Raw genomic sequence first — 12,603 nt, forward strand, 5'->3', positions numbered from 1 at the left:
AATATATAATATATAATATAATATATAATATATAATCTAATATATAAAAAAACAAAAATCCCTGTCCTCAAGGAGCTGACCTCTCAGCACACGGAGACAGACAACAGACGAGAGGATGAGTAAAATGAGTCATGCGCCAGCTGGTGCCCCGCGGCACTGTCAGACACAAAGCTGGGTAGTAGGATGCGAGGGCGGGGGCTGTGGTGTCAGGTGCCAGGTGAGGGAGGGGCTGGCATTAAGCTGACAGCTGAAGACTGAGAAGGAGCCAGCCGTGGGCAGAGCGGAGGGAGAGGTCGGAAGCAGAGCAAGCACCAGGTGCGATGTCCTGAGGCAGGAGGGAGCCCGGTGCTGGGGAGCAGCAAGGAGGCTGATGAGGCTGCAGCAGAGAGCTCGAGGGGACAGGGCTGAAGTGGGGGCACAGAGAAGGGGAGGAGATGCCTGCTCCCAGGGAGGAATTCAGGGAAGACTTCCTAGAGGTGGGAGGATCTGAGCTGAGATCTGCAGGATGATCGGGGGAAGCAGAAGAGGAACATGTTCAGGCAACAGGCAGAGCCTGTGCAAAGGCCCAGAGCTGAGGGTGCAACCGTGCTTGGTGGGAGAGGTGCCAGGTGTGGCTGGTCCAGGCACTGGAGCTGAGGTGTGAGGCAGAGGGTGGCAGGGCCTGGGGCTGTCAGAGCTGGTCACGCAGGGCAGGGCATTTGCAACAGTGAGAAGGTTCTGCTTGACCTGAGGGGCTCTGGGAGGCCTGAGAAGGAGGTCAGGACCTGGTCAGGTGTGAAAAAGAGTAAGACACGGGAGCTAGCATGTACTCTCACTGAGGCACACTTACGCGCATGCACACACAGGACCGCGCTCAGAGGACACGCCTTCACCTCCAGCCCCCTTTGGCTGCCCCAGGAGTCCAGCCCCAGCCCAGCCTGCTGACCTCAGTCCTGGGAGGGAAACTGCAGGTTTTCATTTTGTCCTCAAGGTGAGTAGGGCTGCGGCCTCAGCAGAGAGTTGCAACAGAGAGACGCAACCAAAGCCCCAGGGCCTTACCTTCTCACCCTCCCCTTGAGCTCCTGGGTCCCTGTGCAGACAAAGACCAGGGACCAGGATCTCTCAGGAGAGGGGTTTCCCCAGATGAAGAGAGAATAGAAGCAGGAATGAGGGTGGGTGGGGGCTGAGAGAGGCCTGCGTGGTCCGGGCTCTGTCCTTCACCTGCACAGTGGTGGCAGAAGTTGTAAAGGTGCAGCCCACACACTGGATTCAGTCCGCAAACGTGTTTTATCAAGGGAGCTCCTAAAAACCAACTAAACCTTCCTTCAGACATTTGGGGAAACTCACATAAAATCCGGATTTCCCACTGGTCTCATCTTGAAAAAGGAACCTGGCTGACCTGCGGTCCCCCCTGGAAACCTGGCAGGAGCAGAGTTGCAGCCGCCCCTTTTAGACAGACACGTGCTCGCCAGGCCACTGTGGTACTCCCAAGGCCCTGTGGTCTTGGTGACACTGCAGTTGACACTGGTTGTCATTTACCATCACACTTGCACTGTTGTTTTTTCCTAACTCAGAGAACCATTTCCCTGTACATATATTTCTACCAAAACAGGGAACGAAAAATAAACCAAAAAAGTAAACTGGCCGGGAGGGGTGGCTCACGACGGTAATCCTAGCACTTTGGGAGGCCGAGGCTGCTATACCACCTGAGGTCAGGAGTTCGAGATCAGCCTGGCCAACATGGTGAAACCCCCTCTCTACTAAAAATACAAAAAATTAGCTGGGCGTGGTGGCGGGCGCCTGTAGTCCCAGCTACTCAGGAGGCTGAGGCGGGAGAATAGCTTGAATCTGGGAGGTGGAGGTTGCAGTGAGCAGAGATCGTGCCATTATTGCATTCCAGCCTGGGCAAAAGAGCGAAATTCCGTCTTAAAAATAAATAAAATAAAATAAAGGAAAAGAAAATAAAAAGAAAAAGTAAACCCAGAGGACCACAAGGTTTTGCTGTGTGGAAGTGAAGCCGGCAGTTTCATATCAAAACAGCACGGCTGAAGACAGGATAATCCCATATGTAAATACACCCAAGACCCACAGGCGGCGCTAGAGACATAAAGAAAAATAAAGCTGAACCGAGTGGGGTCACGGGAGAGAGCCATCATGAAAATGGGACTCAAGAAAGACCTCTCTGAGCAGGTGGCGCTCGCGATGAGGCTTGAACGAAGTGGGGTGGGAGCCACGCAGATATGTGGGGAACAGCATTCCCAGGCAAGGGAACAGAAACAGCAAAGCCCACAAAGAGAGAGCGTGCCCGACCTGCTCAAGGGGCAGCAGAGAGGTAGGTGGGAGGAGGGGAGGCCAGGGCTACAAGGTGAGGACAGAGGAGAACTTTGGGTGTGACTCAGTGAGGCCAGGGCCAACACAGGCCAGGATGGTGGGTATAAGAGGTGGCACCTCACAGTTTGGGCTGCCTGAACCTGCACCCCCTTCACCTCTGTGTCCCTGCCATCCAACTCACTCATTCCCTTTCTATTTCAGGGGCTGCCGATAGCAGTGGAAAGGCCTACAGTTGCCAAACCAGAAGGCAGGAGCTCCAGCCTCGGCCTCAGGCCCTGAAGACACAGTTACGGATTTACAGGTATGGATTTACATCTGATTCCCCCTGAGCTGATTCCCCCGTGCCTGCCTCCATGGAGCCTAGCCAGACCCAGCTGCCCCCCAGCCTGCCTCTCTGACTTCTTCGTCTGCACAGGGACCGGGAGCCAGGAGGCCTGGGAGGATCCCTACTGTGAACTTGCTGGGTAGTTTTAGCTGCCCTCTCTGGACCTCAGCCCCCATCATACAATGACAGGGTGGACCAGACCAGCATCACCCACACCAATTACAGCCCTTGACACTGTTTATACCACCCCAGGGCGAAACAAAAAGAATGGGAACGGTTAGTGTGCAGAGGGCTGTGGCTGAGGGTGCAGACTCCGGGGCCAGCCCTGTCCTGACCCCAACACAGGCCTCTGGGCAAATGACTCAGGCTCTCCAGGTCTGTTTTCTCATCTGTCAAATGGAGTATGTAAAGTCCTAGCCTCCTAGAGCAACTGTGAGCATTAAATGAGCTGAGACACACTGAGTCTACACATACGCACACACACATCATAAATGTACCCACATGCCCGTATGTGTCAACGAATGGCTGCCCTTTATCCTAGAACTATGTTGCTCTAATTTCTTGGAGGGGTTGAAATGTCCTTTTTTAAATTTAATTTAAATTAAATTAAATTCTGGTTGGTTAAGGGCACCATTAAAAATCAGGGAGCTGTCCTTAACACCGCTCTATGCCTCACCCATGCCCATGCTTCCCCATCTTTACTGCTGCCCCAGTCAAATCTTCCAGCAGAGCCAGTGAACCTTACCTCCAAAAGCTACCCAAATTCTCACCACCTCCCTGGGCCACCACCATTCTCTCACCTCGGTGACACCTGGCAGCCTTCTGCTGGGTCCTCCTGCCTCCCTCTCCACCCCTCCCTACCCCTACAGTCCATCCTCTATCCAGCAGCCAGAGGGTCCTTTCAAACTAAGTCCGATCATGTCCTGCCCCTGTGCAAACCCCTCATGTCACCTGATCTTACTCAGCCTAATTTCCAAAGCCTTCCCTGGCCTCCCGACTGCCTGAGGCCTGCTTCTGCCCATTTCTCTGACCTCCTCTCCGCCTTCCCTCCTTGGCTGTTTATGCTGTAGCCACACTGGACCTCTCGCTGAGCTTCCTCCCACCTTTGGGCCTTTGCATCTGCTGCTTCCCCTGCCTAGAGTCTTGGCGTGGTGGGCACTTTGCAGTTAGGTCTTGGCTCAGAAGCCAGACCCCCAGAACGTGACCCTGCCTTGTCAGTCAGCCTAAGAAAGCCCCCCAGATGCTGTCACCCCACCTATGGATCTCTGTCATTGTGTTTATCACTCTCTGACCTAACTCAATTCGGCCTCCCCCACTGGAGTGTCAGCCGAGTGAATTTGGGGACTTCATCTGTCCTGTTCCCTGCTGTATCCCCAGAGCCTGGAATAGTGCCTGGCACTGCTGAAGGAAGGAACGTTCGGTCATGTAGTTTTCAACATACATTTACAAGACCGGATAAAAGGTTAAGGTCCCAAGTTGATCTCCCAAACATTTCGTTTCCTGTTCTGTGAAATCCCGAAGTCTGGAAGCCACGGGACAAGATAGCCTCTGAAGTCTTGCTCTGCGACTTCCTCGCTGATGACCTGTAAGGTCCCATTTCCAGCCAGGGTCTCCTTTTACAGTTCATGAGCTAGGTCGGATGAACACCCGGGTCCCTGGTGCCTGGCGTCTTTCCTACAGTCCTTGCTTTGGGCGTCTCAAATTTCTTCCCCCACCAACAGAGTCCTCTCGGTTCCCTTCACCATTGTTCATGGCTGACACAGGTCAAAGCGCCAGGCCCTAGCAGGAGGGTGGGGGCTGCACAGCCTCACCTGAGCAGGGAGCTGTAGGAGAAGTCAAGGAGACCCATCTCATGCCAGCCACTGCCCGCTTCTGTAGCGTCGCCCAACAGCACCGTGTGCAGGTTCGTATACATGGCTTCTGTGAGCGCCTGGAGTTCTCTGTGGAGGAGAGTCCTGAGGCAGGAAACAAAAGCATGAAAATTCGGCTTCCAAAGAGAAATACACACCTACAGGCATCTCCCTCCCCAAACCTCAGGGTCCCAGAGCTCAAGTTCCCCATTGGCAAAGAGGTCCTGCGGAAGAGTAGCTTAAATAAGAGGGTATTATTATGAATGTCATCGTCAACAATAGTCACCATCTGTTGTACTAAGCATAATGATCTCATTTCATCTTCTAACAAACCTGGGAATAAGAGTTACTATTATGACTCCATTTTACAGATGGAGAAACTCAGAAACAGAGAGGAAAGTGACTTGCCCAAGGTCACACAGCCAGTAGGTGATATAAGCGGGACTGAAATCCCTGGTATGCCCAACTCCAGCGTCTGAATTCTTAGCCAGGAGGGTCTGTCCCTCCCCAAGGCACACAGCTTGGATAAGGGACCTATAGTGTTCTGGAAGAGAAGGAATTGAAAAACAACTCATCTCTCCCTGAAATCTAAAGACAGAAAGATCTGTTGGAATAGTCGTGGTGTTCCCTGACTCAGGCCTGTCAATAAGATGTGACCCTGGCCAGGCATGGTGGCTCCCACCTGTAATCCCAGCACTCTGGGAGGCCGAGGTGGGAGGATTGCTTGAGTCCGGGAGTTCAAGACCAACCTGGGCAACATAGTAAGACCCCATCTCAACAAAAAATAAAATATTAGCCAGGGGTGGTGGCTTGCACCTGTAATCCCAGCTACTTGAGAGGCTGAGATGGGAGGATCGCCTGAGTCTAAGAGCTCAAGACCAGCCTGGGTAACATAGTGAGACCCTGCCTCTACAAAAATAGAATAAATACATAAATAAAAATTAGCCAGATATGGTAGCAGATGCCTGTAGTCCCAGCTACTCAGGAGGCTGAAGCGGGGAGGACTGCTTGAGTCCAGGTGTTCAAAGCTGCAGTGAGCTATGATCGCACCATTACACTCCAGTCTGGGCAACATAGCGAGACTCTGTCTCTTAAAAACAGAAAAAGAAGTCTGGGTGCGGTGGCTCATGCCTGTAATCCCAGCACTTTGGGAGGCTGAGGCAGGCAGATCGCCTGAGGTCGGGAGTTCGAGACCACCCTGGCCAGCAAAGTGAAACCCCGTCTCTATTAAAAATATAAAAATTAGCCAGGCATAGTGGCACGCGCCTGTAATCCTAGCTACTCGGGAAGATGAGGCAGGATAATTGCTTGAACCCGGGAGGCAGAGGTTGCAGTGAGCCAAGATCACGCCATTGCACTCCAGCCTGGGCAACAAGAGGGAAACTCCATCTCAAAAATTTAAAAAAATGAAAAAAAAAAAAAAGAAAGAAAAGAAAGAAAAAGAAAAGACATGACCCCACATAAACATGACACAAGGAAAAAGGGATGTGGGCTGGGGACCTGGTCTCATTGTGTGGACCTGCACAGAGTGAGGAGACATCTGGGACAGTGCATGGCAGAAGCTGGAAGCTCCCCTGTACTGAGCCTCCATGATACGAAGTCTACATTGAGTCACGACTGAGGATATGATTAGAGGCCAAGAAAGGGGGATCCTGCATCTAAGTCTAAGCCCCTCTGCTCCTTGTGTAGGATCTAGACCAAAAAGGATATCCCTACAGCAAGTGAACCAGGGTGTCCATGGGAAGTAGGATGGACACCTTTAGACTGAGTAAGCCAGGAGTGCCTGGGTAATCCATCAGGGCAGGGTCTGCACAGGGTGTCCATGAACTCCTGGGTATGAAAAGGTTTGGGATGTTCAAGTGGGAACACAGTGGGGAAAACGACAGACAGGGCTCATGACTCATGTGTGACAATGCATGTGAAGGGTCCTGCGCGGTGCCTGGCACATCGTAAGTACTCAATACATGGGATCTGGCCTTCAATGAACCCTGACCCAGTTGTTCTCCCCACCCCACTCCAAGCGCTGGTCCTCAGCAGAGACAGGCTCTCAACATATGTGGCTACTGTGCCCAGAAGACATCACGCCAGCTTGTAAGAAATCCAGAAAATTCCTGAGGCAAACACTGGAGGAAACTGGGATCCTCCCTGGGTAGCAGGGGCAGATTCAGTGAGCTGTGGATTCTCATTGCTAGTGGGATCCCCAGGGTTCCCCTGGAATGTCAGGACCCAGGACACCCAGGCTCCAAGCAGCTGCCTCCAGGCCAAGGTTCAGAGCAGGCATCACATCTCATCAACATCCACCTCATCATGCTGGCCTTGCTTCGGCCTTAACTATCCTGCAAAACAGGTTCCTAGTTGCCCTTCCTAACCTCCACAGGGTATTCTTCCTGGAGACAGATCACTGAAGACTGTCATTGGACTGCGTGAACTCTGCAGGGGCGGACACAGGGTCTTATCTGCCTTAGTATCATAGATGAAGGAGAATGGGCTGTGAAGTCAGCAGACCTGGGTTCAAATCCCAGTCCTGCCACTTACTAGCAGTAGACTTTGAGCAAGTCACTTCACTCCTCTGAGCCTCTGTATCCTCATCAGTAAAATAAAGATAAAAATGCCCATCTCTTGAGGCTAATGCATAGATATGAAAGTGAGCTTATCAGACACCTGGCCTATAATAGCTGCCTTCAAATGGTGGTTGGCATCATTCTGCACACCCTGCATCCAGGGCAATGACCAGGGTACAATGGGTCCTCAGATGTCTGCTGAATGAATGCAGAGCAAACATGTTCATCCATTCTCTTATTGATATGATTACTCCATACGTGGCCGGGCACGGTGACTCATGCCTGTCATCCCAGCACTTTGGGAGGCTGAGGCGGGCAGACCACCTGCGGTCAGGAGTTCGAGACCAGCCTGGACAACATGATGAAACCCTGTCTCTACTAAAAATACAAAAATTAGCTGGGTGTGGTGGCGTGTGCCTATAATCCCAGCTTCCTGGGAGGCTGAGGGAGGAGAATCGCTTGAACCTGGGAGGCGGAAGTTGCAGTGAGCTGAGATTGCACCACTGTACTCTAGCCTGGGTAACAGAGAGACTCTGTCTCAAAATAAATAAATAAATAAAATAAAAATAAATAAAATAAAATGATTCCTCCATATGTTTCAGGAGCTGTACCACTTCCAGCTATGTGGCCTAAGACAAGTCACTTATCTGAGCTCCAGTGGCTGCATCTATGAAATGGGGCTGTAAGTTACTTAGTCTCCAGCATTGTTGTGAAGACTAATGAGACAATGCACGCTGCCTGGCACAGAGTATGGACTCAGAAATATTCATCATCCCACCTCTCTCCTTCATTTTACAGAGGAGGAAACAGAGGGTCAGAGAGGGAAACAGGTTTGTCCAAAGTCACAAAGCTAGGGAGTGATGGGGCTGGGATTTGAATTTAGGGGTGGCTGACCCAAATCCTCTTACTAAAATCAGGGCTGCTTCCAAAAAAAAAGAAAAAAAAACAAAGATGAGAAACAAAGAGTTCTTTTTCCACGCAATTCTTTTGGGTTGTTTTTTGTTTTGTTTCTGTTTGTGTTCTCAAGATGAAATGTCTTTACTGGACACTTGCTTTGGAACCGAGCATGACTTGGGCCACATAGGTAGAAGTGAGTCGCCCACCCTGGCTCGCCCACCCTGGCCCGCCCACAGGTGCCATCTCCAGCCACTCACGGTTTCATCCTGGCCTTTTCATCACTGGGGCTGTAATGTGGAAGCTGCACATCAAAAATCCTCTCCATGAGGAAGACGGCATAGGCATGGAAGTCGAGCCTGGTGCGAGACTCCCACACCACCGCGTCGTAGGAGTGTGGGTCCAGGAGGACGGTGACATACCTGCCCCCAACCAGTATCTGTGGGAAGTTGCCAGGGATAGAGTGAAGAGTGTCACTGTGAACAGCAGCCGCTCTCAGTGGTCAGGGCCTTACTATGTGCCAGGCACTGCCCCACTGGACAGTAACAGACTATGTTCTCTTATCTATGCCTCACTACCACCTACCACCCTGTGAGGTAGGGACCATCGCTCACCCATTTATAACTGAAAAAGTGAGGCTTAGAAAGGAGATGAAATGTACCCAAGATCTCATAGCTGAGAAATGGCAGGGCTAGGACTGGAATTTGGGAATATTGGGGCTTTTTAAAAATCAAAGACTGTGTTCTTTATCACCTCACTCTTAAGCACCTGCCATGACTATCTTTGTTATTGCCATATCTCCAGCAGCCAGGAGAGAAGGCGGCAGATGGATCTTGTGCACATGATGGATGGATGGATGGATGGATGGATGGATGGATGGATGGATGGATGGATAGATGGATGGATGGATGGATAGATGGATGGATAAGTGGATGGATGAATGGATGGGTGGATGAATGGATGCATGAATGAAAGAATGGATGGATGGATGGATGGATGGATGGATGGATGGATGGATGGATAGATGGATGGATGGATGGATGGAAGAATGGATGGATGGATGGATGGATGGATGGATGGATGGATGGATGCTGTTGGGTAAATTCCAGTGGGTGGATTGTAGAAGAGTAAATGGGCAGATGGATGGATGGGTGAATGGATAAATGAGTACAAGGAAGGAAGGAAGGAAGGAAGGAAGGAAGGAAGGAAGAAAGGAAGGAAGGAAGGAAGCTGCTGGGTAAATACTTGTGGATAGAATGTTAGGTGGATAAATGGAAGGATAGATCAATGAATCTATGTTGGATGGAAAGATGGATGAAAGGGCAGCTAGAGGTTTGTTGGAAACCAAATGTATGAATAAATGTTGGGTACATGGATGAGAGAATGCTAGATAGATACTGGGCAAAGTGAAGGATGAATGTTGATTGGATGGAAGTTGGAAGGATACATGGAAGGTGGATGGGTGGGTGGTGGTCATTTGAATATATGTTGTAAGGATGGATGGATGAGATATAAATAGATGTATATCCAGTGGAGAGACATTGAATACTGAATATAGCCGAGTGTTGGGTGGATAGTGGCAGATGAATAGAAAGATGCGTAGATAAATAGAAAAATGAAAATTGGTGGGAACTGACTAGTTATCCCTCAGTATCCATGGAGGATTGGTTCCAGGACTCCTGCAGATACCAAAATCTGTGGATGCTCACGTCCTTGATGTAAAATGGCATAATATATACAAATAAGTTACATGCATCCTCCCATATACTTTAAGTCATCTCTAGATTATTTATAATACCTAACACAATGTAAATGCTTTATAAATAGTTGTTATACTACACTTTTAGGGAAGAATTACAAGAAAAAAAAGTCTATACATGTTTGGTACCAACACATTTTTCCCCAAATATTTTCAATTCATGGCTGGCTGAATCCAGAGATATGGAACCCACCCATGGATACAGAAGGCCAACTGTATACAGATGAAAGTTGGATGAATGTTGGATCCATGAGTGGAAGAAGGCTGGGTAGATCTGGGTAGGCAGATGAAGGTATAGAAGATGGAAAAATGAATTGACAGATGTCGGGTGAATCTATGGAAAGACTGATGGGTGAGTGGATAGACGGAGGTTGACGAATGAATGCTGGGTGGATATAAGGATGGAAGGATGCTTGGTAGACACCAGGTGGACAGGCAGAAGAATGGAATGGGAAGACGGATGTTGAACAGATGGAAATGGAATGGATGGATGGAGGTCAGCTGCACAGATATACAAGTACTGGAGAGATATTGAGTGACTACATAACTCCATGCTGGGAAGAGCGAGAGGGAGACTGAAGGGATGATATTAGGTCAGTGTTGGGTGTGCAGCTGGACAGGCAGCTGGATAGAGAGTTGGCTCGACCACTCAGATGGATGTTGGATGGGGGGGTTGGCATAGGGACAGATGTTGAAGGAATCAGCAGAAACCAGATACGAGGCTCAGCTGCTCATCCCCATCCCTCCCCAGGCACAAGAGGCACTTACAGTAAATATGTCACCGTGCTTCTCCTTCATCCTCGTCAGGAAGCTGGCGGCATCTTTTCCAAAGTCCAAGGCATAGCCCAACCAGGGGATACTCCCCAGGTCCAGCGGAGGCTCACCGGGTCGCCTACAGAAGCCATGGCACTTGTCACCATTTGATGAGGCAAGGAAGGGCATGGTGTAGGTTGTAGGGTGTGATTTTGAATGAAGCAGTTAGGGACGTAATTTGAATGGAGCAGTAGGGGACATAATTTGGCTCAGGTTTTTACAGGATCTTTTTGGCTGTGGTGCAGAGAATGGACTGTGGTGGGTGGAAGAAGAGGCTGGGGGTCAGCTCATGTCTGGTACGTGGCGTGGGTTCCATTAGAGGTGGTCGTCTCTCTGTGGGTGAGGGGCCTCCCAGCACCCAACAGTGTAAGGACACGGAGTTGTCTGTGTGAGCCAACCTGGACTAGGGTTTGGGTCACCCCACACTCCCTGTCTTGCCCACAGAGAAAGGATGAGACTGGAGGGCACAGCTGGGTAGCAGAAGGCAGTGAAGGCACTGGCTTCATCACTACCCCGACCACCCCTCTTAGTTCAGAAGCTGAGGTTCTTCAGGTGGCAAAAGCTCAGGCTGTAGCCTGTGGAGATGTCCCCAGAGCACATGAGCAGGTCAGCACAGGGGGTGGGCTGGGTGCATATGTGATCATCAAGGTCAGGGTCATCTGTGAAAGCAGAGGAACTCCTCTGAGAACATAAGAACAATATTTCCAGCTCACCGAGGTAGGTGGAACTCTACGATGACCCACAGTGACCCACACCCTTGTATAATCCCCTCCACTGATTAGAGGATAGATGGTACCATTCACTTTAAGAAAAAATTATTCTCCTTAGTGGGCCTGACCTAACAGGTGGCAGGGGACCGGGCTTAAAAGAGACAAGGCTCTTCTTGGCAAAAGAGATTGAAAGCATGAGAGGGACTGGACATACGGGAGAATCTCTCTACTGGTTTTGAAGATGGAAGAGGCAACGTGGCAAGGAATCCAGGTAGCATCTAGAGCTATGAGGGGACCTTGGCTGACAGCAGGCAAGGAGACGGGGACCTCAGGACCTCAGTCCTACAATTACAGGCAAATGCATTCAGCCAGATTCCTCCCGAAGACTGCCCAGTAGGAAGACAGCCCGACAAATACCTTGATTTCAGCCTTGTAAGTTGGAGTGCTGTGGGGCTATCTCAGCTCACCGCACCTCCGCCTTCCAGGTTCAAGTGATTCTTCTGCCTCAGCCTCCCATGTACTGGGATTATAGGCATGCGCCACCATGCCCTGCTAATTTTTTTTGTATATTTAGTAGAGACGGGGTTTTGCCATGTTGGCCAGGCTGATCTTGAAGTCCTGAGCTCAAGTCATCCACCCGCCTCAGTCTCCCAAAATGCTGGGATTACATAACCAAAGAGCCCCGTCACCCCGCGCTGGCCTTCTGATCCACCCAACTGAGAACTAATAAGTGGGGATTGTTTGAGGCCGCTTCTTGTATGGCACCTTGTTATGCAGCAATGAACAATGAACACATGCAAACTTCCAGCGTGCTTGTACCGCGCACTGCCCCCAGCCAAGCCTCGTCTCATCCTCACCCACCACCCTCTGCGGGAGGGGCTGTCAGCTCAGGAGAGCTGCAGTCAGAGTCATCAGATGAGCCTCACGGTGTTCCAGGGCTGCTGCTCATGGTGAGTCTTTTAGAGGTCCCTAGACCCAGGTTACGATCCCTGTCAGAGCCACTGGGATGCAGAGAGCTCTCAGATATGCCTCTGCTAAATGAATGAATGAATGAATGAATGAATGAATGAATGAATGAATGAATCATCACATCTCTTCTTCTCACTATGGATTCACTCACTCATTCACCAAACATTAACTATGAAGCAGGAACTGTCCTGGGTATCAAAGATATAGCAGGGAACAGGGCAGACAAGATCCCTGAGCTCATGGGGCTTAGCTACTAATAAGGGAAGCAGACAAAACATTTAAAAAGCAAAATCACATAAGAGAGTGAGAATTGTGGAAGAAAATAAAATAGATACAGTCCAACAGTGAAAAGAGGAGTAACCTAGTTTTAAAATGCACAAGGAGGCCGGGTGCACTGGCTCACACCTGTAAT

At 50.2% G+C, this 12,603-nt stretch overlaps 1 protein-coding gene across 1 annotated transcript in view; it reads right to left on the bottom strand.

The window, feature by feature from the left end:
* Window positions 1-10,641, bottom strand: part of PTGIS (prostaglandin I2 (prostacyclin) synthase) — a 42,583-nt gene extending 31,942 nt beyond the window's left edge. Inside the window, exons 1-4 of the mRNA XM_011993224.1 lie at window positions 10,468-10,641; window positions 8,201-8,379; window positions 4,445-4,590; window positions 1,039-1,069 (exon numbers count right to left, since the gene is read on the bottom strand). Coding sequence (XP_011848614.1) covers window positions 1,039-1,069; window positions 4,445-4,590; window positions 8,201-8,379; window positions 10,468-10,641 — 530 coding nt within the window. The remainder of the gene's footprint in view (window positions 1-1,038; window positions 1,070-4,444; window positions 4,591-8,200; window positions 8,380-10,467) is intronic.
* Window positions 10,642-12,603: the final 1,962 nt, after the last annotated feature.

The sequence above is a fragment of the Mandrillus leucophaeus genome, unplaced genomic scaffold (genome assembly GCF_000951045.1).
Source record: "Mandrillus leucophaeus isolate KB7577 unplaced genomic scaffold, Mleu.le_1.0 Scaffold428, whole genome shotgun sequence".
Taxonomy (NCBI): Eukaryota; Metazoa; Chordata; class Mammalia; order Primates; family Cercopithecidae; genus Mandrillus; species Mandrillus leucophaeus.